This window comes from Portunus trituberculatus, chromosome 15 (genome assembly GCF_017591435.1).
Source record: "Portunus trituberculatus isolate SZX2019 chromosome 15, ASM1759143v1, whole genome shotgun sequence".
Lineage (NCBI taxonomy): Eukaryota > Metazoa > Arthropoda > Malacostraca > Decapoda > Portunidae > Portunus > Portunus trituberculatus.
This window is the reverse complement of record NC_059269.1, coordinates 2,662,473-2,689,122: the sequence shown is the minus strand read 5'-3', so window position 1 is coordinate 2,689,122 and position 26,650 is coordinate 2,662,473. Positions and strand designations below refer to the sequence as shown.

General features: G+C 37.9%; 1 protein-coding gene and 1 pseudogene across 2 annotated transcripts in view; both read left to right on the top strand.

Annotated features, from left to right (window-relative positions):
- The window catches only part of LOC123504144, a 49,717-nt gene extending 33,186 nt beyond the window's left edge, over positions 1 to 16,531 (top strand). For both annotated transcript variants that reach the window (XM_045254474.1, XM_045254473.1), the window contains 5 exons: positions 3,828 to 3,897; positions 7,356 to 7,510; positions 7,916 to 8,027; positions 8,950 to 9,058; positions 16,210 to 16,531. In XM_045254474.1, the coding sequence (XP_045110409.1) occupies positions 3,828 to 3,897; positions 7,356 to 7,510; positions 7,916 to 8,027; positions 8,950 to 9,058; positions 16,210 to 16,435 (672 nt within the window). In that variant the 3' untranslated portion in view covers positions 16,436 to 16,531. The remainder of the gene's footprint in view (positions 1 to 3,827; positions 3,898 to 7,355; positions 7,511 to 7,915; positions 8,028 to 8,949; positions 9,059 to 16,209) is intronic.
- A 10,064-nt stretch (positions 16,532 to 26,595) lies between these two features.
- The window catches only part of LOC123504152, a 1,057-nt pseudogene continuing 1,002 nt past the window's right edge, over positions 26,596 to 26,650 (top strand).

Below are 26,650 nucleotides of genomic sequence, written 5' to 3'. Positions count from 1 at the left end.
TGTGTCAGTGTGTATGTCATGGTTTGTGTTCCGTATGTGTGAGGTTGCAGGACATTCCAGGAGGTAGTGGAGGAGTGGTAGGTTGGACTGGGTCTCGCAGTGGGCGCAGATGTGTTCCTGACCTAGGATTTCTGCTGCTGTGTGTTGGCCCAAGCGAAGTCGGTGCAGGTCGGCTCGTATGCTAGGGTGCAGTGAGGCGGGGAGTGAAAGCTGTTGGTAGTTGGTCGCCTCTTGGTACCAACGGGCTGATCGTGACCCACTGGCCACTTCGGCTGTGTGTAATGTTTGTGCATGCTCTCGCATGTTTCGTCGCAACCTTGACTTCACTTGGACTAGGCTGGGTGGGATGTGGACCTCTGGTTGTGGGCGGGAGGAGGCCAAGCGGGCAGCTTTGTCGGCTTCCTCGTTGCCTTTGATGTCGGCGTGTCCCGGCACCCAGCAGAGGGTGACGGTCATGTCCTGTGCTTGCAGTTGTTGTGCTGTGTGGAGGATTCTTGTTATGAGTTTGATGTTGTCCATGGGTTGGAGCTTCTGGAGCGACTGTAGTGCTGCCTTGGAGTCTGTGGCTATGAGGATGCTTTGAGACTGAGTCTCGAGGGCGAACTCCAGGGCGCCACAGATGGCTACTAGCTCCGTCTGTAAAGATGAAGCCCCGTCTGACACTCGCCACTGTCGTGTTACGTTCCCACAGACAAAGGCAGCTCCAGCAGCACCGGTGTCCTGATCCACTGACCCGTCGGTGTAGATTGATGCAGGGGACAGAGACAGCGGCTTAAATACAGCCGGGCCCCCTTGCAATACCGCCATTGGCTCACCTCTGAGCCAATCATCGTTGTTTTATCCACGTGCATGGCCATGCACATCCGGTGCCCACTTCCTGTCTTTCAACAATACCACCACACTCCATCAAGTAGCTACCCCCGCCCCCCTTCCATGCGCCGCCGTAACACTATTATCATTAATTTGAGACATACTATCGTGTAGACTTCAAAATAGTCAGTAGCAGGATCTCAAGGTGGTCAGTGAGGTACAACACGAAAGTGATTCTGGGCCTTAAAAAAGACAAAATATATATTTACGAAAAATTCAACATACATGTCTTTTGTTTATCCATTACAACAGTGTGATGGAACAAACCCTGCAACCTCGCCATAAATGAAGTGATTGAGTGGGAAGTTTGGCAGCATAGGAAGATAATAATCCGCAGAGATAACAAAATAAAATAAAAGAAAATAGGATAGTAATGATAGGAGAGTAATGATACTGATTATAATGATGATAATACGTTTGGTAGTAAGGAAGAAGACTGCTAGAGATTACTGTAGTCATGGAAATTATAATAGGTTATTTGTAGACAGAGGCAGAGGAGACTTAATAGTTAAAGGAAAGTTACGCTACAAGTGGGCGTCTCTCTCTCTCTCTCTCTCTCTCTCTCTCTCTCTCTCTCTCTCTCTCTCTCTCTCTGCATGTTACTGCAAAGGTTATTAATTTTTTTAACCACTGACGGTTATCAAAAGTGCTAACTGAACTTCACTGGCGAGAGAGATAATACACAATTTTGGCATACTTCTAGGAAATCATCTGTAAATGACTGGAGGGTCTGATGTGTCTACTCCGCAAGCTTGACAAAGTATGACTGACTAACTGACAAGTGCTTCTGTAGAGCGCAATGTTAGGGTGATGATCCTTAAACGGAAACGCCCAATTTCACTCACACTAATTGTGTCATGACTCCATTTGGACCCACTGAAAAAAAAAAGAATAAAAATAATAATAATTAATTAATTAATTAATATATATATATATATATATATATATATATATATATATATATATATATATATATATATATATATATATATATATATATATATATATATATATATATATATATATATATATATATATATATATATATATATATATATATATATATATATATATATATATATATATATATATATATATATATATATATATATATATATATATATATATATATATATATATATATATATATATATATATATATATATATATATATATATATATATATATATATATATATATATATATATATATATATATATATATATATATATATATATATATATATATATATATATATATATATATATATATATATATATATATATATATATTTATATATATTCTATTTTCAACGTATTTCACGTGGCAAATATCATAATATATATTGTTGAATAACTGGTTTAAGGAAAAATAAAACATTACAATATTACAATAATCAATAATTTATTGTGGGTCTTTAGTTATATTATTACGTATGTGAAATTAAACAAAAAGTCAAAAAGTGGATTAGCTTATCTCACTAATTCTTGTGGAACCCTTAGGGACCTTTAGCGGAACCCTAAGATTTCGGGAAATCCCTGTTGAGAAACCCTGGTCTAGAAGAAAACAAGAACAACAACAACAATAACAACGACAACAACAACAATAATGATAATAATAATAATAATAATAATAATAATAATAATAATAATAATAATAATAATAATAATAATAATAATGATAATAATAATAATAATGATAATAATAATAATGATAATAATAATAATAATAATAATAATAATAATAACGATAATAATAATAATAATAATAATAATAATGATAATGATGATGATGATGATAATAATAATAATAATAATAATAATAATAATAATAATAATAATAATAATAATAATAATAATAATAATAATAATAATAATAATAATAATAATAATAATAATAATAATAATAATAATAATAATTATTATTATTATTATTATTGTTATTGTATGTGTGTATGTGTGTCATTATCTATCATCATCATCATCATCATTATTATTATTATTATTATTATTATTATTATTATTATCATTATCATTATCATTATTATTATTATTATTGCTCTTCTTCTTTATCATAAAGTTCTCAGTGGGCATGTAGTCAGGGGCTGAGTCAATAGGAGGCTTTAAAAGAAGGTTAGATAAATTCATGGATGGGGAAGATAGATGGAAATAGGTAGATTAAGCACACTGGGACTGCCTCGTATAGGCCTGGTGGCCTCTTGCGGCTTCCCTCTTTTCTTATGTTCTTATGTTCTTATAACGATCATCTTTAAGTTTTCTTCTTCTTTTTTTATTATTTTTATTACTATTATTATTATTATTATTATTATTATTATTATTATTGTGTGTGTGTTGTTGTTGTTGTTGTTGTTGTTGTTGTTGTTGTTGTTGTTGTTGTTGTTGTTATTATTATTATTATTATTATTACTTTTATGATATCATTATTATTATTATTATTATTATTATTATTATTATTATTATTATTATTATTATTATTATTATTATTATTATTATTATTATTATTATTATTATTATTATTATTATTATTATTATCAATATTATTATTATTATTATTATTATTATTATTATTATTATTATTATTATTATCATTATTAATATTATCATCATCATCATCATCATCCTTATTTTATTATTATCATTATTATTATTATTATTATTATTATTATTATTATTATTATTATTATCAATACTATCATTATTATTATTATTATTATTATTATTATTATTATTATCGTCATTATTTTCATTATTTTCTATTATCATCTATTGTTGTTATTATTATTATTATTATTATTATTATTATTATTATTATTATTATTATTATTATTATTATTATTATCATTATTATCATTGATATCATTAACATTATTGTCGTTGATATAATCATTATTACTGTTGTAGGAAAAATCGTTGATTGCACTCTATTCTCCGTCACAGATGCTGAGGAACGGCAAGATTCAGTCTTTGTACTCCATAGAGTTGCCCACTACCACGTCCAGCACCACCAGTGAGATTATTATTGGTTTCAGTTTTCGACAATATAATTTTCTTGGATTGTAATATGGATAAAGAGTATTAATTCATGCATATATCGATTATTCTTTAAAAAAAAATCCAAATGATAGATAGAGCTGAATATTTAATTTGAACCTTATTTTCTTAAAAAGAATATTAAGATGTTTTATTGCCGGATACATTTCTCGATGACTCTCTTATGAACCTCTGCTACACCCTTACTTCGTCGTCACCACCAACGATCTTCTGTTAACAGTAACTTGGCATATGAAAGAAGTTAAACAATGAGTATAAGCGGATTAGTCACAGGGTTTAGAAGTATATTAATCCTTCTCTCTCTTGAAGTGAGTTAAGTTATACGAAAAACAGAAACAAGGAGAGATCCAGAGTTTCATCTTGTAAGGGATGGATACTTTTTGCATTAGTAATGTTGATAAAATAAACACCTGTACTAATTTGACTCAAAGTCATTCTTAGTAAATTTATATGTGCATTCTATCTCTTCCTAGCTCGTCTTACTATAAGAAATTCTTTGATTATATGACTTCTAAAGTTGAGCGAGCATATTCTGTCGCTCTATCCTTTTGCAGAGATCTCCACCATTGATGATTTCATTATAGCTACACTATTTGTTTATTATTATTTTTTTTTTGTCCTTGAACACTTTCCCCTCTTATCTAAAAAATGATAATCTTTCTGCTTATGCTGTTACGCTATCTTCTCCGTTGGGCTCCTCCGATCACAATTTCATTTCTGTATTCTATCGTATATGTCCAATCCTTCCTCAAGATGCCCCCCACCAAAAACCGAAGGTGCCTCTGGCGTTTTGTCTCTGCCAGTTTAGGGACCTTAGGAGTCATTATGCTGATTTATCCTTCAATAATTACTGTTTCCGTGTTAGAGACCCATCTCTGTGTGCTGACCGTATAAGAGAGGTGTCTGGCATGAAGGCGTACATTCCTCACTCTTTTCTTCAACATAAACCTTCTAAACCTTGGTTTAACACAGCCTGTTCTCGTATTATATAGTACATGATAGAAAAGTTGCCCATAAAAGGTACTTGAGCCTTCCATCACTTGAATCTCATGCACTTTATATTTCTGCCCAGAATCATATGTTCGTCAACTCGCCAAACACTCCTTTATAAATAGAAAATGTCAAAATTTTTCAAACCAACTTCCCTCTCCAGACTTCTGGCATCTGGCCAAAAACATCTCGAATAACATTATTTCTTCATCTTTCCCTCCTTTATCTCATACTGATGGCACCACTGCTATCTCTTCTGTCTATAAAGCTGAACTCTTCTCTCAAACCTTAGCTAACAACTACACCTTGGATGATTCTGGGCTTGTCCCTCCCTCTCCTCCTCCCTCTGACTATTTCATACCATCAATTAAAGTTCTTCGTAATGATGTTTTCTATGACCTCGTTGGCCTAAATCCTCGGAAGATTTATGGAACTGATGAGCTAATTGTTCTCAAAACTGTTCTTTCGTGTTTGCACCTTTCCGGACCAAACTCTTCCAACTCTGTCTATCGACTTGTACCTTTCCTTTTTGCTGGAAATTTGCCTACGTTCAGTCTGTTCCTAAAAATGGTGACCGTTCTAATCCTTCAAATACCGCCCTATAGCTTTAATATCTTGCTTGTCTAAAGTTTTTTCTTATTCATCCTCGTTAGGAAGATTCTCAAATATCTGTCGCTTTACAATCTTCTATCTGATCTCCAGTATGGTTTCCGTCTTGACTGCTCTATTTGTGATCTTCTGGCTTTCCTTACTGAATCCTGGTCCTTCTTTTAGAGATTTCGGTGAAACTTTTGCTGTTGCCTTAGACATATCAAAAGCTTTTGATAGAGTGGCACAAAGCTTTCATTTCAAAACTGCCCTCCTACGGTATCTATCTTTCTCTCTGCAACTTCATCTCAAGTTTCCTTTCCGATCATATCTACTGTTCTTCTCCTAAATATATTAACAGTGGTGTTCCTCAGGGTTTTGTACAGTCAACCACTCTCTTTCTTTTAATCATTAATGAATGATCTTAACCAAATTTCATGCCCTATCCACTCGTACGCTGAGGATACCACTCTACACTTTTTCACGTCTTTTCAGAGACGACCAACCTCTCAGGAAGTCAACAGATCACTCAGGGACGTCACAGAACGCCTGACTTCTGATCTTTCTGAGATTTCTGATTGGGGCAGAGAAAACTTTGTAGTGTTCAATGCCTCAAAAACTCAATGCTCCATCTATCAACTCGACACAACCTTCCAGATAACTGTCCCCTCTTTATGAATGACACTCAGCTGTCTCCCTTTTCTACACTGAATATTTTTGGTCTGTCCTTTACTCATATCTAAGCTGTAAATTTCACACTTCATCTCTTGCTAAAACAGCTTCTTTGATATTAAGCGTTCTGTGGTGTCTCCGCCAGTTTTTTCTCGTCCATCCAGCTGCTAACTCTGTACAAAGGCCTTATCCGTCCTTGTATGGAGTACTCTTCGCATGTTTGTACGTTGGAATCAATAGTTTTTCGTCTCATCAACTCTCCTCCTCTGACTCACTGTCTTCAGCCTCTTTCTCCCCGCCGGAATGTTGCATCTCTTGATATCTTCTACAGTTATTTTCATCCTAACTGCTCTTCTGATCTTTCTGACTGCATACCTACCCTACTTCTGCGGCCTATCATTTAAATCTATGCATTTAATTTATTTCGTCCATGAGTTGGCCATCCAACTGTACATGCTGAGGCTATAAAAAAGGATGGTGCTACTCAGGGTCAAAAATTATTCTCTTGATACTGGTGCTTTCATCCCTGCGCCGACGTTCCGAATTGAGTACTGTTCATTTTAACGTTTACATTTGTCTTGGTTTGTTTTGTTAAACCTGCTACTCTCTCATTTACACTTTTAAAAACCAGCACTTCCTGCTAGATCTTCATTATCCAGAGAGGTTATTATGGTGTTCTTCCCTGCGTCTTTTTGTACGTATCACTTTAATATTATAAGAATTAGCCTCTAGTTCTTTTTTCCCTCTTATACCGCTGATATTCAATTTCCCACTTCCATTCCTTCCAATAACATTCAAATATTACATTCACAACTTGATATCTGAATATCATATATGTTAAGATAGAAATCTCAAAGACTGTTTATTCAAATATGGAGATTTTGTAGCACTTTTACTGCTCTAGAGATGTGGTCCCGGGCGTGATCAGTTGGTTTATCACTACCGTAGATGTGATGCTCATGACTATATGGTTTAAGATAAATATGAAGATATGTTACCTTGTTTCACTTATTAAAAACTAGATACAAATAAAAGTTATCGTGTATATCTATAAAATCGAGGAGAGAAGACAGCAATAGACAAATGTTAGGATGACATTAAATCCAAAATAGACAGATTTCAGGACGAAAATCCTCTAACATCCTATTTTCTGGTTATGCACAGTGGCACCCACCACGCACTTACCCCTGCATGTCATGGAGGAGATGTGGAGCAACGAATTTGAGGAGAAATTATCCCAAACCATCAGCCATCCTGACTGCCCACAACTCTATACTCGTGTCGGGAACCAGTGTCTTTCTGTTTTCTTTATTGGGAATGTGAGTTAGAGAGAGAGAGAGAGAGAGAGAGAGAGAGAGAGAGAGAGAGAGAGAGAGAGAGAGAGAGAGAATTATAAAATGCTAAAGAAAGCAATTTAGTTAGATAATAGTATAAAATTGGAACGGTAAGATATTAATTAACACCATCAAATCACTCCGCGAGGTGTGTCTACATGGGTATTAAGTTTTTATCTATGTTCAGCCTCATGATTACCTACACAAAATTGTTTCCGATTACCATATGCATGTGTACGGATTACGGAAACTCTTGTATACATTTCGGACACTTTTTTCTCTCTTAGCCATTTCCAATATCATTCAATGTGTGTGTGTGTGTGTGTGTGTGTGAGAGAGAGAGAGAGAGAGAGAGAGAGAGAGAGATACTAGGTTTCTTTCCTTGCACAGATGACATGGCTTGAGTCCCGCGCTTTCTGTCGTGCTATTGGTGGGGATCTATTCACCCTTGGAAAAGATCTTACTTCCTTCACTACCCTCGTCCAACACCTTACTCTCAACGGTGAGACTCTTTTCCCTCAGTCATTCTAACAATTTTCGTTCCTGTTCTCTCTCTCTCTCTCTCTCTCTCTCTCTCTCTCTCTCTCTCTCTCTCTCTCTCTCTCTCTCTCTCTCTCTCTCTCTCTCTCTCTCTCTCTCTCTCTCTCTCTCTCTCTCTCTCTCTCTCTCTCTCTCTCTCTCTCTCTCTCTCTCTCTCTCTCTCTCTCTCTCTCTCTCTCTCTCTCTCTCTCTCTCTCTCTCTCTCTCTCTCTCTCTCTCTCTCTCTCTCTCTCTCTCTCTCTCTCTCTCTCTCTCTCTCTCTCTCTCTCTCTCTCTCTCTCTCTCTCTCTCTCTCTCTCTCTCTCTCTCTCTCTCTCTCTCTCTCTCTCTCTCTCTCTCTCTCTCTCTCTCTCTCTCTCTCTCTCTCTCTCTCTCTCTCTCTCTCTCTCTCTCTCTCTCTCTCTCTCTCTCTCTCTCTCTCTCTCTCTCTCTCTCTCTCTCTCTCTCTCTCTCTCTCTCTCTCTCTCTCTCTCTCTCTCTCTCTCTCTCTCTCTCTCTCTCTCTCTCTCTCTCTCTCTCTCTCTCTCTCTCTCTCTCTCTCTCTCTCTCTCTCTCTCTCTCTCTCTCTCTCTCTCTCTCTCTCTCTCTCTCTCTCTCTCTCTCTCTCTCTCTCTCTCTCTCTCTCTCTCTCTCTCTCTCTCTCTCTCTCTCTCTCTCTCTCTCTCTCTCTCTCTCTCTCTCTCTCTCTCTCTCTCTCTCTCTCTCTCTCTCTCTCTCTCTCTCTCTCTCTCTCTCTCTCTCTCTCTCTCTCTCTCTCTCTCTCTCTCATAATCAATATACTTCATGAGAACATAGTTCCCTTTTTTCTATCATCTTGTTATTGTTAAGGAATGATTTTTTTATCAAGTAGCCTGAATATTCATTAACTATATCCTTTCCTTCAGGAGTGACTGCAGACTTTTGGATTGGAGGGCGTTTTGTCAATGAAACAGCAGGATGGATGTGGGTGGATAACACACCACTTACAATGGGTTCCCCATTCTGGGCGGTCAGGTCGGTATTATTAAAAGAAATTAAATTTTTCAAGATGATATATGTATATGTATATATATATATATATATATATATATATATATATATATATATATATATATATATATATATATATATATATATATATATATATATATATATATTGTTGAAGTCTATAGCAACTTGAGCGTTATTCTTTTTCGAAAGAATCTTTTGTATTTCTCGCACAAGGGTGCGTTTGCCCGGATGTAGATTCTGGAGGAGTGCGCCAAAATCCATAGTGTTCTCGAGACGTCTTTCGGTCCTGTCTGGACCATCTTCAGGAGAAGAGTGAGGAGACTGGGCAGGTAGCGCCTTTTATGACTGATCGTGGCGGACGCGGTGTGTGGGGCTGTGAGAACCTCATTCCTCGATGTGCTGGTCCACCGTGAAGAATCCTCATTTATCACATCTGTATATGTCAAGTAAACCAACCTGGGTTTCTGCCTTAATGGCAAGAGTGATTGCCCGGAGAAATACCGCCGCAGCGTCATCAACGCTTTTGTCAAACGCGCCCTCACCCACTCCTCCACGTGAAAATCCATCACCGAGCTACGAAGAGTCTCACAACTACTCACCAGTAACGGATATCCACAGAAAGACATCGATGACGTTATACGAAGAAGAATGGATGCCTTCATGTCTGAAAACAAGTTGAAAACAGAAGAACCAAGCATCACACTATATTACAAGAACACTATGTCCACGGCCCACAAAGAAGACGAAAAAGCAATAAAGAAAATCATCAACAACAACGTCACTCCTACCAGAGCAAACACAAGGCTCAACCTTGTCATATATTACAAGTCACACAAGACCGCCAACCTCATCATGAAAAACAGCTGTTTGCCTCCAGTGAGCCCCCTGCAGAAAGTAAACGTCGTGTACCAACATAAATGCACTGTTGGTGATTGTAATCACTTAAATTCAAGGTACATCGGCTTCACAACTACTACCCAGTCAAAGAGGATCACCGCTCACCTCCAAGATGGCGCAATACGCCGTCACTACGTCAGCGAGCACTTCCTCCTGGTAAGGAGACAGCACATTGAGAAAAACACCGAAATCCTCGAAAAAGTTAACGACATCAAGAGACTCAAGATGACGGAAGCTATACTTATATACTTTGAGGAACCTACTATCTACATCCAACAGCAACCAGAAGTTTCTCTACCTTCGAAGCAACCGCCTCCTGGCCGCAAGCAAGCTGTAAGCTGATTGGCTCTCACAGATCCCCCCCTCACACACACACAGACGAACGCCGCGTCCACCACTAGCAGTGATAAGAAGGGCTACCTGCCCAGTCTCTCTCAATATGGCTAGCCAGCAGCATCACGGCAAGATCAAGTGGTACAACCACAAGCGCGGCTTCGGATTCATCACCGATACTAGTACAAAAAACAGACGTTTTTTGTACATTTTACCGACCTAAAGCCGTCCCTCCAAAGACGTCTCCCTCGCAACGGTGATAAGGTACACTTCACCGTCTGCGAGAGAGACAAAGGACCGAAGGCCCGATACACCGCGAGGACCGGCAACAACACCGCAAAACCTTGCGCCTCAAGCCCCAAAACATCCTTCAGGACGTCGGATATGGAGGCCAAGATATCAGCCTGCATCTGTACGGCGAAGGTCCTGGCTGGCAGCAACGTCCGTCGCCTGCAAGCCCTGATACCACTCCTGCTTAAGCACAATGGACTTCCCGGTATAAGGATTCCAACACAAGCTTTCGGAAACTCCCACACACCAAAACCACCGAAAAGCCACCAGCCATCTCAACAGGACAACGCTCTACCTTGCCGCGAAGGCCCAGCGGAAGAGGTTGCGACTGCCGTTGATGAGGAGGAAGAAGAGGACGAGTTCATCGATGTAGAGGGCAGTGACTCCGACCAGCCACCTTCTCCGGTCGAGCCTCCATCAACAGACGAAGGGTGGACAACACCAAAGAAAAAGAACAAGAAGAACTCTGCCCCCAAAACACCCGTTGTCGAAGCTGAACCAACTCCCCAGTCGAGCCAACAGATTGAGAAGACTGAAGAGCCTCACACCATTAATTACCTTCTGAGAAGGAAGAACAATGGCACCAGACATGAAGACACACAGCACAACAAAATAACCTTCTCAGACATAATAAAAAAGAAGGGATACAAAGAGAATAAGATAGACGCAAAGAAGCCGACAACCAACCAGAGCACAGTCCGCCAACTTGCCCGCCGTGGAGGACTCGCCCCGTAGACGTCCTCTCCACTTCCGACACCACCGACGCTGCAAGACCTTGCATCTCCTGCCCACCGGCTCAGCGACGCTGAAGAAACACTGCACCACCTCTACAGAAGAAGACCAGCTCACCACGGCAATCATCATCCTGCGCCTGGGTCAAGCCCCAGCGACTTTACTCTCCTACTAAAGCTCCATTCTTATCATCCACCTATTCTTCCCCTATCCCCACTTCCCCCCTCCGCTTTTCTATCTACTTTCCTTCCTTCCTTCCAGTCTCCTCACGCTTGTTCTGAGGATGGTCTAGACAGGACCGAAAGACATCTCGAGAACACTATGGATTTTGACGCACTCCTCCAGAATCTACATCCAGAATCTACATCCCTTGGGCTAAAAATACAAAAGATTCTTTCGAAAAAGAATAACGCTCATGTTGCTATAGTCTTAAAAAAGAATATATATATATATATATATATATATATATATATATATATATATATATATATATATATATATATATATATATATATATATATATATATATATATATATATATATATATATATATATATATATATATATATATATATATATATATATATATATATATATATATATATATATATATATATATATATATATATATATATATATATATATATATATATATATATATATATATATATATATATATATATATATATATATATATATATATATATATATATATATATATATATATATATATATATATATATATATATATATATATATATATATATATATATATATATATATATATATATATATATATATATATATATATATATATATATATATATATATATATATATATATATATATATATATATATATATATATATATATATATATATATATATATATATATATATATATATATATATATATATATATATATATATATATATATATATATATATATATATATATATATATATATATATATATATATATATATATATATATATATATATATATATATATATATATATATATATATATATATATATATATATATATATATATATATATATATATATATATATATATATATATATATATATATATATATATATATATATATATATATATATATATATATATATATATATATATATATATATATATATATATATATATATATATATATATATATATATATATATATATATATATACATACATATAAATATGTTTTATTTGCCTTATGAGTTTATTAATACGTGAGAATAGAGGGAAAGAATAGGAGGTGGGGAGAGGGATTACTCCTGAAAACGTTTCTATGAAATTGCTCGCTACCAACAGTTGGCAGCATTGCCGCTGTCCTCCATTAACCCACACCACAACTTCATCCTTGTATGTTCCTTGTTCTCCACCGTGTGTGTAAGCACTGTGCATGCACAGCTTTCACTGCTGATTGGCTATTACCGTGGCTCTGCTTGTAACCAATCAGATAATGCTGTGGGTGAGACAATGCTGGAAACAGAGTAGTGACAAAAGACAGAGAGGCACGGCTGCATCAGAGCCAAAATAACCCAGTTTTGAATATATATTCTATCGACCGTCGAATTAAAAAAGAAGGCCGATGCCGATATGCGTCAAAATGCTTAATATTGGCGCCGATAATCGGCCCGGCCGATCCCTAATATATATATATATACATATAGCCAGTTAAGAACAATACACCTGTTGACTGTCTCCTGGACTTTACTTTAGGCCCCGTGATATCAACAGCTTCATCAACACATCTGGAAACTTATCTATAGAGCTCTGTGAGTACCCACCTACACTTCTTAATTAAGAGGAAATGCTCATCCACAGTATTCCTTCCCACTTTCCCACAAAATGTTTTCTCTCGTGAACCGAGATGTTGCATGAATTTGGTATACCAAGGTTACTACTGGAAAGCTACTGTTATTTACATATCATGTGCATCGAAACTCCCTACATTTGTCTTCAATTCATTCGAAGTTACTTGGTGTCATTTCATCTTGTCAACATAATCGACATTTAATGGAATATCAAATTCGTCCCCAAAAAAAGGCAATGAATAATATTCGATAAGCGCAACTAATGTTCAGTTAGAAAAACACCCACGATATCAGCACCACATCAGTTACCATAAATATTCCATAATTAAGTAAATCTTCGTACATCATACGCATACAAAACCTATCAAAGTAACATACAACATTAAGAAGACATCCTATTCTTTTTCAGATAATATATTTGATTTCTAGACTGCATTACACTTCAAGCTCCATTTATTTAATTTATTCCGTCATATTCGACTACCCTTTGGAAAGGCCTTCTGAAACCTTCGCCTATGCGTCTGTTGCTGGCTGATGCTGTCTGTTAGTGTCTTTTATTTGTGCGTAACACTATTCATATGCAGTCATTTGAGACTGCCTAATTCACTCAGAAAAAAAAAATTTCCCTAACATTTTACATATCAACCATTCACGTTTTCTATTCCGTCCAAGAGCTTGATACTTGATGCAGAACACCAGTAAGGATATCTCGGTAGTTTGGGGGTACAATTACAATTTCTGTTCATATGTGTCTAAAAGCTGATAAATGTTCGCTGATAATTTTATTTTCCTTTTCTGTGTTCTGACTCTGCCTTCCGTCTTGCCCCGCCTTCTTGATGTACTTTCACTTTACCCTTCATGTTGTCCTGTTTTGACCCAGAGTAGTTTATGGCTATAGCACCTTCTGCTAATCTTTTCCTTCTATTCTGGTCTCTTATTTATGTGTCCATGTTTGCTGTTTTTCTGATTCCTCGGTATCAATTGCTATTACTTTCCCAATTGGAATGATTGCTTGTATTATCAGTACTTTATCAGTTTTCTTAATTCATTCTTTCTTTTTACTTCTCTATTCTTATTTTTTTCCTTTTCCGTATTTTTAATTATCTTTCTTCTTTCCATCTTTCTTATTTTCGTGATAATGTATATTTTAGTATGGGGTCATCACATTTGCAATAATTGTGGTATTAGATTTAATTTTTTTATCTGTATAACACCACCTCTTTACTAAATCTCATCTTTTTTTCCTTATTGAAACAGATAACTGAGACGAAACAGATAACTGAGACGGCTGACAGCAGCCCCTTTTCTTTTCTCTATACTTTTTTTATCATCATTTTTTTATTTCAAAGCTCTTGAATCTTTCACCTACAACCTACACCTACAACTACAGAGTCATCCTCATATTATATTCATCTGTGTTGTATACCTCTCTCCTAATTCCTCTGACAACAAGTTCTATCAATACCTAACAAATACAAGATAAAATCATACCGAATAGTGTTACCCCAGGTTATGCCCACCCACCGCCGTAGAGCCGGGGCAAGGCTCCGCTAGTAGCTGGTGACACAGTGCCTGTCTAGACGTTCTGGGATATTTCAAGGCCATTTCCGAAATAATCTTACCTTTAATTAATGTCACTAAATTTATTAGTAATTTACTATGTGTATTCGAGATTATGATGCAGCCATTTTATGAGTTCAGTGATAATTAACTTAATTTAAGTTACATGTACATAATATGAATATAATACTGTATATATCATTCATAAATGACTCATGGTTCCGTGAAGTACCATTTCTGAACAGCGCTGCGGACGTGCGGGCCTTACATATAATCCGGAAGCAAGAGTTAAAACCAGCACTCTTATTTTTCTTCCCTTTCTATGGTAAACTCTGCCATTCCCTGCCTGCTTTTGTATTTCTATCTACCTATGACCTGAGTTCATTGAAGAGGGAAGTTCTAGCAAATAAGAAAAAAGATCCTAGCATATAAACTAAATAAAAGGTTAGTGCGTGCGCGTCCTCTCTAAAAAAGAATTAATAAATAAAGTGAGCCCTTCATCCAGAATAGTTTGAAGATCATAAGTTTGTAGGGGGGTTAGGGTGGGTAATATAATGTGTTTCATTCATCGTCTTATTGCTTATTGTTGTTCTTCCTGGAATAATACGATCGAGCAGTAGTAATACTTACAATATATCTATTATTATTATTGTTATTATTTTTTTATTACTGTTATTATTAGTAGTAGGAGTAGTAGCAGCAGCAGCAATATCAGTAGTAGTAGTAGTAGTATAGTAGTAGTAGTAGTAGTAGTAGTAGTAGTAGTAGTAGTAGTAGCAGCAGCACCAACAACAGTAGTAGCACCACCACCACCACCACCACTGGCACAAGTAGCACCAGCAGCAGTAGCGGCAGCGGCATCATCAGGAGCAGTAGCGACAGCATTAGTGGCAGTAGTAGCAGAAGTAAAAGTAGGGAGGCGGTGGCATAGTGGATAAGGTGGTGAGCGTGGGAACGGGCAGACTTCTACGCGTAGGTTCGAATCCCACCACGTACAGCCTTAAACACTTTGCCATTTGTCGACTGGTTTAAAATTACCTGCATGTCACCATGATACCCAGGTTTTAGGTGGCTTATACCCAAGGATGAGCTTCGGAGGTGATATGGGCCCTAATATGGGTACCACTATAAATAAATTTGCCTGCGCCACTAAAGGGGCGGAAGCTGAACAGCGCTTCCCATACACTCTTCAAGTGTGCCTATAGGCGCTATAGGCCTTGACGTAAAAACAGAAGAAAAAAAAGTAGTGGTAATATCAGCAGTAGTAATAGTAGTTGTGGTAGTAGTAGCAGTAGTTGTAGTAGTACTAGTTGAAATAATAGTCGTCATTGCTATTGCAGCAGCAGCAATAGTAGTGGTAGTTGTTGTTGCTGTTGTTCTTGCTGCTGATGTTGTTGTAATAGTAGTAGTAGTTTTTGTTGTTTTTGTTGTTATTTGTTGTGGTTAATACAATATTAGTAGCAACAGTTGACTTACTATAACTATTATTGCCATTTCGACACAGGTATAACGAAGATTGCTCAACTCGACTTACACCTTATCTCAACCGCACACGACCAGCCAATGACGGAACGTGTTACCACTACCAGCAGGCACCAGCAACATTATCAACCCAACATTGTGTTGCCTCCACCTACCAACATTACTTCTACCTCACCGATGAAAACTGCTTCAGCAAGAAGAGCCCTCTGTGCGTTATGCCTGGAGAGAAAAAGAAACAAGCACATTAAATATCATGTGTTGTTTTTAGCAACTATGTTATCAACCAATATGGTCATTATATCTTAAAATGTGAACAAAAAATAAACTTCTTTTAAAAAAGTAAATAAGCAAATTTTATATAATGATAATAATAATAGTGCTACTGCTACAATTATTACTACTGCTACTACTATTACTACTACTACTACTACTACTACTACTACTACTACTACTACTATTACTACTATTACTACTACTACTACTACAACTACCACTACTACTACTACTAATAATAATAATAATAATAATAATAATAAAATAATAATAACAATAATACTAATACTACTAGTAATAATAATAGTGATGACAATAATAATAATAATGACAATAATAATAATAATAATAATAATAATAATAATTATAATAATAATAACTATTAATAATAATAAAAATAAATAAATGAATAAATAAATAAATGATGATAATAATAATAACAATAATAATGATAATAATAATTATTATTATTATTATTATTATTATTATTATTATTATTATTATTATTATTATTATTATTATTATTATAATAATAATAATAATAATAATAATAATAAGAAGAAGAAGAAGAAGAAGAAGAAGAAGAAGAAGAAGAAGAAGAAGAAGAAGAAGAAGAAGAAGAAGAAGAAGAAGAAGAAGAAGAAGAAGAAGAAGAAGAAGAAGAAGAAGAAGAAGAAATTAATAGTAATAACGTAATATTTTTTTACTTAAGGCTCATGTTTATTTCTTCAAAGTAAATTGCCTTATAAACTTGAATTATCATGTTCTGACTGCTAAACTAACAACCAAATCGTTTTACAAAAAAAAAAAACAGTTAATAATTTGTTATCCCTTTTCACTTAACAGCAAGTAGATACTACATGTAATCCGATGGGTTATAACATCGTTGTACCGGTGTGTGGTGTGTCAGTGATCTTAGTCCCTCCCAAAGATCGCTTCACTATGAACTCTGACTTTTTTCCTTAGTGCAACGGGTGGCTGGGTGACCAGCAGATGACCGTAGGTGAACGACACACACACACACACACACACACACACACACACCGCGTAGTGTATTGGTTAGCACGGTCGACTCACAATCGAGAGGGCCGGGTTCGAATCCCGGCGCGGCGAGGCAAATGGGCAAGCCTCTTAATGTGTGGCCCCTGTTCACCTAGCAGTAAATAGATACGGGATGTAACTCGAGGGGTTGTGGCCTCGCTTTCCCGGTGTGTGGAGTGTGTTGTGGTCTTAGTCCTACCCGAAAATCGGTCTATGAGGTCTGAGCTCGCTCCGTAATAGGGAAGACTGGCTGGATGACCAGCAGGAGACCGAGGTGAATTACACACACACACACACACACACACACACACACACACACACACACACACACACAAACAAAAAGATAGACAGCTAAAACAATAGTGACATTCAACATAAAATTACTAATGGTATTGGTTGCACTAGAATTTGATCATTGGGTCAATTTATGAATTCTATCGGTTTTTAAATGAGGTATTTATGGACTGATAGTGAAATTTTCTTACACTGGGTAAGAAAGAATTTTTAAATCCTTGTATGCAATTAACGGTGTAACCAAGATAAAAATCATGTTCTACATTTAATTCAAAATCTGTAGCCACAAATGTCTGGAAGATTTCAAGAACAAACATTACCATAAGGTTGTGGGTTTAAATAAAATCTCACCTATTGGTAAATAATTTAAACTAACCAGATCAAATGGTCTAGACCCAGTTTTCATAGGCGTCAATTTCTTTAAATTATTTGAGGTGGTTACGGTGCAACCAAGATAAAAATCTGGTTCTATATTTATCTCAAAATCTGTAGCTACAAAGGTCCGGAAGATTTCGAGAACATAAGGTTGTGGCTTTAATTGAAAAATTCCACCTAGTAGTAAATAATTACAACTAGCTAGATCAAAATTAATGGCCTATAACCAGTTTTCACGGGCGTCGATTCCTTTAGAGTATTTGAGGTGAGGAATGAAGGTGAAGAGTGTAGCGAGGCAAACAGCTAGGGAAGTTTTTTTTTTCTTTAATTTGCTAATTTCTGATACTTTTTGAGACCACATGCAGTACATGTTAAAACATATTATTGTCTATTTGTGCAACTTAAAAATTAAAAATGTCTCTTAAACTCCATTCTGCCTGTGCTATCATAATAAAAGTAGTAGTAGTAGTAGCAGTAGTAGTAGTAGTAGTAGTAGTAGTAGTAGTAGTAGTAGTAGTAGTAGTAGTAGTAGTAGTAGTAGTAGTAGTAGTAGTAACAGCAGCAGTATTAGTGCATAACTGTAGTAATTGTGTATGTTAATTACAATGATACTGCAGTTGAGATAATCATGTATGTCACTGACTTTAATTACTAACTCTACCAGAAAGTAAAATAAAAAAATTCAATAATTCAGGTACAGGCAAACTGCCGTAATGATAGTTTTATTAATGAAGTCATGCAGTATTTTTTCCCATTTTATTTAGTCACATGCATTTTATATTCAATATTCTTGATAACTTATGTAATGCTATTTTGGTAGTTCACTGTAACGCGGTTCTCTCTACGGAGTCAGCGTTTGGTGATAAACACGCTCAAATACAATAAAAGAAAAATCATTAAATGCTGTCTTAATTACTTTTCCTTTTTACACTGAAACTTAAAATAGTAATGGATAGCTTAATCACGAAAAGTGGGGAGGACAAATGATACTATATCCCCCTCAGTCTAAAAAGTGAGGGGGACATCTCCCACGATCCCCCACAAAAGACGCCCATGTAAACAAGACCTGTCAAAATACAATGAATGATCTTATTTCAGTATCTTATCCTGTATAACTGATCTCAACAGATTCTCGATGTCTATTAGAAACACTTTTTCTTTACTAGCTTTATTTCAAATCCATTAAAAGTCAGATACGGTAGAATTTTGTCGGAATCATTCAAATGCAAGAATTTTAAGACCATCAGCTAGTACTTAACCATGATAAAACTTTTCCCTAATAAGTATTACATTTTCAGGTAGGGCATAGAAAAAATCATATGATCCATTGCCGTGGTCAAGTTCAAAATATGACCCATTTAATTACATTTTTGATAAAGACAGAGTTTGACACAAAGCTTTGATTTCAAAGCTACCCTCCTACGGTTTCTATCCTTCGCTCTGCCACTTTATCTCAAGTTTCCTTTCCGACCATTCTATTGCAGCCTTGGTAGACGGTCACTATTCTTCTCCTAAAGGCGGGTTCACACGTGCAAATTTGACTTTTTTTTTTTTTTTTTTTTTTTACGTACGTAGAGTTTCTGACTCGCAATAGCCGCCGAGCGATTTCAAAAAGCAGTCGCAAATAAAGACCAACATGTTGGTCTTGCTAGTCGACTTGAGACTTTATTTACGTTGTGACGTCAAGGAATAAGTTTTGAAAACGTGGTTCCCAGAGAAAGAGAAGATGTTAGAGTTGGTGAGGGAAAAAGAACACATCTGGGACCCCAAAAATTATATACAGTAAAAAAAAAAAAGCTTACGCAAATCATTGTTCGAAGAAATAGCTGCCACTCTACAAAAACTGTTTCTTTTAATGCAGAGGGTTGTTGGAGATTAAGACTGAAGACTTGTCAGGATTTAATTTCACTGCAATTGTGCATAATTTTCTTAAGATTAACCCCATCCACTTCTACGCAGATGATATCACCCTACGCTTTTTCATGTCTTTTGAGAGACGACCAACCCTTCAGGAAGTTAATAGGTCACGCAGGGACGCCACAGAACGCCTGACTTCTGATCCTTCTAAGATTTCTGATTGGGGCAGAAAAAACTTGGTAGTGTTCAATGCCTCAAAACTCATTTCCTCCATCTATCATATTCGACACAATCTTCCAGACAACTATCACCTCTTCTTCAGTGACACTCAGTTGTCCCCACTTTCTACACTGAACATCCTCGGTCTGTCCTTTATTCACATTCCCAACTGGAAACTTCACAACTCATCTCTTGCTAAAACAGTGTCTATGAAGTTAGGCGTTCTGAGGTATCTCCTACAGTTTTTCTCACCCCTCCAACTGCTACTCTGTACAAAGGCCTTATCCGTCCTTGTATGGAGTACTCTTCGCATGTTTGACGGGGGTTCCACTCACAGTTTAGCTGGATAGGGTGGAATCAAAAGCTTTCGTCTCATCATTCTTTGACTGACTGTCTTCAGCCTCTTTATCTCCGCCGGAATGTTGCACCTCTTGCTATCTTTTATCGCTAGTGTCATGCTAACTGATCTATTGCATGCTTTCCCTCCTCCTGCGGCCTCGCTGCACAAGGCTTTCTTCTTCCTCTCATCCTTATTGTCCAATTCTTTAATACAAGAGTTAACCAGTACTCACAATCATTCATACTTTCCTCTGGTAAACCCTGGAACTCCCTGCTTGATTCTGTATTTCCATCTTCCTACGAGTTGATTTCTTTTAAAAGGGAAGTATCAAGACATTTGCCCCTTACTTTTAGAAAACTCTTAATAACTCTAAGGGAACTGGCAATCCAGTGGGCCTTTTTATTTTTTGTTTTAGTTGCTTTTGGCTAATCTCCCCTCTTGCATAGAAAAAAAAAACCTTTTACCTCTTTTCTTCCAAGAATCAAAAGCTTCTATCAGGTAACGCCAAATAATTAAGGTCATTCGTGGTTATGCAAGTAAACCATGCTGGACAATAATGATTACAAAGAACATGTTCCCCATGAGAATGTGCAGGCACGTTTTAAATGAGGACGACATATTTGGAAATCGTAAAAGATTTGAGCGCCGAAATCTTTATTGAAGCATTCCATCCAACTTCACCGTTGCATTTCCAGTGTTATCAAAAACGTTAATAATTCATCATTAAAACAAGTATTCCTTGAAAGAGATATTTTGAACGTTTTTCAAGATGGAAAAATAACTTTCTAAGGCGAATAAGATTTAATCGTTTTTCTTCTCTAAATCAGTTTCAGCGTGCATATGGGAGTATTTTGAATGAAAGGGTTGCAGAAAATAAAATTTGCAGAACCGAAATGCTGACGTGCTTAAAGAAAAAAAAAAAAACATACCATACTAAAGGAGGGCGGGATCCATATTATTTTGTTTTCATTTTTATATTTCATCCGGTGCTTAAGACCATAAATTATCGTTCAGGTTTTTTTTTTTTTTTTTGCAAAATTAAACCCACTCTCCCCCGCCTCAAACCATCTTTAAATGTCCCGCGCTGTTGCGTCATTGCGTGAGTCATGAGCGAAAAAAAAATATGTATGACTCAATGCTTGTTTCAACGCAAAAGATTTTATACGAATATTTTTCTCTTGATAAATTTCAACCTTTGGTATCTTACCATCACGTGAGAAAGTAGGCTCCTCCATGGATCTTGTAATATATATTCCTTGAGCTCCACCTTCCCTGGCAATCCCTCAGGCCTCACTGCCACTGCAGGCTCATAGGCGTATGAGATCCAGTTCTTTCAGAGGGGGCAAGATACCTTTTGCCCTATATTCCTAATATAATACATAAATCAATATCTTTTATTTTTATTGCAGCTGAACATTTTATAAAGAGCAACATAAAGCACTATAAAAAGAAAATATGTAAATGCACATTGATATCAGAATACGTATGACCATGACGTCTACCATAAATATCAATTATGGAATCTGTGTTGAGCTTGTTCACAAAATTCTTCTCAATATTCAGTATGGCTAGGCTAGTCTTTCCTGTCTCATTGTTGATCGCAGATATAAGTAGTCTTCGCAGACATGAGAACGATCTCTCTGCTGAGCATATGTTGGTGGGATGGTGTCTAGAATCTTGGCAGTAATGAGAGGCCCAGTGATTGGGGAAAATGACTTTCAAGCCCTTTCCACATTGTGTGGACGTCTGACTTCTTATATCTTCTTTGCAGGAAATTCGGGCAAATTACATGAGGTAGATAATACACCAACAATAAGGGATATTCTGATGCGACTTGCCGAACCAATACAAGCGCGATGGACGGCCCGATGGACGGGGAAAAGGAGCAAACGCACTCAGCACATCAAGGATCTGCTCAGTTTCTTGACAAATGAAACAAAGAGAATGGAAAATGCACTTATGCTAAAGGAACAGCATGGCATAACAACAAAGGGACTATGGGGAACAGAAAGGGAGACTCAACAAAAAACAACATGCACCCAAGGGAATGCTGCTACAGCTAACGTGAAGCGGGAACAAAGGCACCATATTAGGCAACAGGTTCGAGAAACATCCATGGCTACTCACACTGAGTCACACACAGGTTATGGGGGAAGCAAAGTAAGAAACGACAGATGCCGCCTCTGTGGTGACAATCATGGTCTACCGGCCTGTTCAACGTTTCGCCTCCTGCCTGTGGAACACCGTAGGCGAGTTGTGAAGGCACAAGGAAGATGTTTCATCTGTCTTAAGAATTCTCACCTGGCGAAGAATTGCAAGGTTAGGTATTGTGATATAAACGATTGCAATGGAAGACACTCTCGGTGGCTCCATAGCCCAGCTCCTTTGGATCAATCCCGAGGGAACCATGAACAACATGAAGAAAGCACAAATCTGATTCTGAAAGGTGAAGAACACAGAGAATGACTCGAGCAAGTGAGTTGGGTCGCACATAGTATAGCAGAAAGAAGAGCAAAGGTGGGTCTACCTATCGTGCCAGTGGTTCTCACGTCTGACAAAGATACCAAAGGAAGGATAGAAGTTTATGCACTGCTAGATTCCGGCAGTACACGCTCCTTCTGCTCATGGAAAATAGTACAACAACTGAAATTACAAGAAAGAAAGGAAAGGACCGTCATCTCTACTTTAATGCAAACTGAGCCGTGGGAATCCACCTATGTTACTCTTATGGTAACTGGCCTACACAGTAGGAGAACGAGCGCTATAAAGCTGACACGGGTTAGTGTCATTGAATCTTTTCCTAATAGTCTGACAGATTCAAGAGCTGAACCCATTCTTGCAGCCCACTGGTCTCATTTATAGGACTTGACGTAACGTATCTACAGAGACACGAAAAACATAAAGGACAGTTAACAGTGGAACTGTTAATTGGACAGGACTCTCCTGCGGCATTGACACCACTAGAAATCAGGAGAGGCCGAGATGGAGACCCATTTGCACTTAGAACCAGGTTAGGGTGGGCAATAAATGACCTAGAGCTGACAGAACAAAGAGTTATGAACGTCAGTACTTTTGTAAAAGAGACGACTACAGCTGGTCTCCAAGAGCCCATATCAGAAGAAACAATAAGACAATTCTGGGAGGTAGATGACAGTGAAGATCCAGAAAAAAAACAGGGCTTTCAGTTGAGGACCAATGTGTCTTGACTTTATGGAAGGCTGAACAAGTCAAGATTGGAAACCATCAAAAATTACCAATACCTTTCCGAGAAGATAAACCGTCCATGCTAGACAACATGCAAATGGTCCTCAGATGTCTCATGAGTTTGAGGATACGGCTGAGTCGTGATGAAGCCCTCAAAGGACGATATGTAAAGGAAATGGAGGAATTAATATTCAAGGGATATGCAGAGAAAGTTGCACAAGAAAAGGGCCCCCTTAGTAGGACATGGTATCTTCCACATCACCCAGTGTTCAATCCCAACAAACTTGAGAAAACACGCATTGTTTTTTAATGTGCTGTCAGATATGACGGAGCTGCACTGAATGAGCGAGTCATGCAAGGCCCGGACATGATCAGGGGCCGCCGTGGTACAGTGGAACCATGCGTGCTTTGGGATCCGAGTGGTCTCCAAGCGCACGGGTTCGAATCCTGTCCACGGTCCGAGTGTAGGTTGGGCTTCCTCACTGCAACGGTTTCTAACGGGTGGGCTTTGAGATGTACCCAAAAGTATCCCCTTTAGCCCATAAATTCCCGTGAAAAGCCCACATGGTATAAATAAAAATAAATAAATAAATAAACAGTCTGCTTGGCATCCTGATCCGCTTTCGAGAAGGAAGAGTAGCCATGTCTGCTGACATAGAGGCTATGTTCCATCAAGTTTTGGTGGATTCTTTTGGTGGCCACAAGGTAATTTCACGAAGCCACCATGCATGTATCGCATGACACGACATCTTTTTGGGGGAGTTTGGAGTCCTGCATGTGCTAATTTTGCTCTAAGGCAAACCCTGAAAGAAGGTGGAGCAAAGACTGATAAAGCCAAGAGAAGTTTTTACGTGGATGACCTTTTAATGTCCATAGATTCAGCAGATGAAGCAATTCAGAGTGCACAGGAATTACAGAGTTGCCTAAGAAGGGGAGGTTTTCATCTCACCAAGTGGATGACCAATTCAAAAATGGTCATGGCTGAAATACCTCAGCAGGAAAGAAGCACACGAATGAGAGACATTGACCTAGCAAAGGACAAATTACCAGTTGACAGGGCACTTGGAGTGCTATGGAGTCTAGAAGATGATTGTTTAAAAATTGCGGTATCTAAGCCAAATAAGCCAAACACGAAGAGAAGTATGTTGAGTACTGTGAGCTCTATCTTCGATCCACCAGGCTTCATGGCACCTTTCACTGTCTGGGCAAAAATTATGTTCCAGGACGAAGTACGAGGAAACCAAGGCTGGGACCAGAAACTGACAAAGGAAAATGAAGAGAAATGGACAGCATGGTTAAAGGAGCTCGATGCGATGAACAACTTTCGTATTGAACACTGCATATTTCCATCGCAATTCAAACGCCCAACTTCATCATTTCTGTGATGCATCATCAAAGGCCTACGCAGCTGTATCATACCTGAGGCTGCTAGATGAATCTGGACTTGTGCATAACAATTTTATCATGGCACGCACACGATTAGCACCCATTAAGACAACTTCCATACCCAGATTAGAGTTGTGCGCTGCAGTCTTAGCGGTTAGCTCCGATGCTAAACTAGGAAGGGAAGTCTCAATTCCAGTTACGTCGTCCGTATTTTGGACAGACAGTAGGATTGTCTTACAGTACATAGCCAGCCCTACCAGAAGGTTCCATACCTTTGTGGCTAACAGACTAGGAACTATACATAGACTGTCATTACCTCACCAGTGGCGACATGTGTGCTCGGAAGACAATCCAGCAGATGATGCTACCAGAGGACTCACAGCACGGGAGCTCATAGTAGGAGGAAGATGGAAGCTTTCTGTATCAATCAGAACTCTCATGGCCACCAATGTTTAGTCATAGCTATGATATTGAAGGAGATCCAGAAGTCAGGAAGGAGATCACTTCTCTAGCGGTAGAAACCCAAGACAATGGTGCAGTTGACAAGCTCCTTTTACGGTATTCGTCCTGGTACACCTTACAGAGAGCAATAGCGTGGCTCCGCAGATTTACAGACTGGATCATGAAAGGACGCCCCAACATTGCAGGATCTCGCCTTGAGGCAACCGAGTTCAGGGCCGCCAGAACAGCTATCATATGCTACGTTCAGCATATTCACTTCAAAAAAGCTATTCAAGTCCTCAAGGTGGGTAAACTTACTAAGTCCAGTCCCCTCTAGCGTCTGAAGCCGGCGCTTGATGGACAGGGCATTCTCAGAATAGGTGGACGTCGCTTGGAAGTAGATGGTGGAGAATCACCACAGGGCCCTGTGCTACTGCCTAAAGATCACCCGGTGACATCCCTGATTGTACAAGACACACATGTGTTTTGGCCAGACATTCAGGCCGGGAGCATACCTTAGCAAGCCTGCGGAAACATTACTGGGTGGTTGCTGGTCGGCCCCTGGTTGATCGTATCTTACGGAGATGTTTCGTATGCCGCAGAGTCAACAGCAAACCACTGACACAACGTCAAGGCGAATTACCCACAGAACGCATCACTGCAGGAAGCCCCATTCTCTTACACAGGAGTAGACTGTTTTGGTCCTTTCCTGGTTACTTGCTTGCGGCGAACAGTAAAGCGCTTTGGGTGCATCTTTACTTGCCTTAGCACCAGGGCAGTACATATAGAGGTCCTATCTTCCCTTGATGGGGACGCATTCCTCAATGCCCTTGTTCGCTTTATTGCCAGACGCGGGACACCAACAAAGTTGTTCTCCGACAAGGGTACAAACTTTCAGAGGGCAAACAAGGATCTTCAGATGGCCATCCAGCAGTGAGATGCACATGCCAAGCTGCAAGAGACATTACGAAGGCGTGAAATCGAGTGGATCTTTCAACCTCCTATGGCTTCACACATGGGTGGTGTTTGGGAA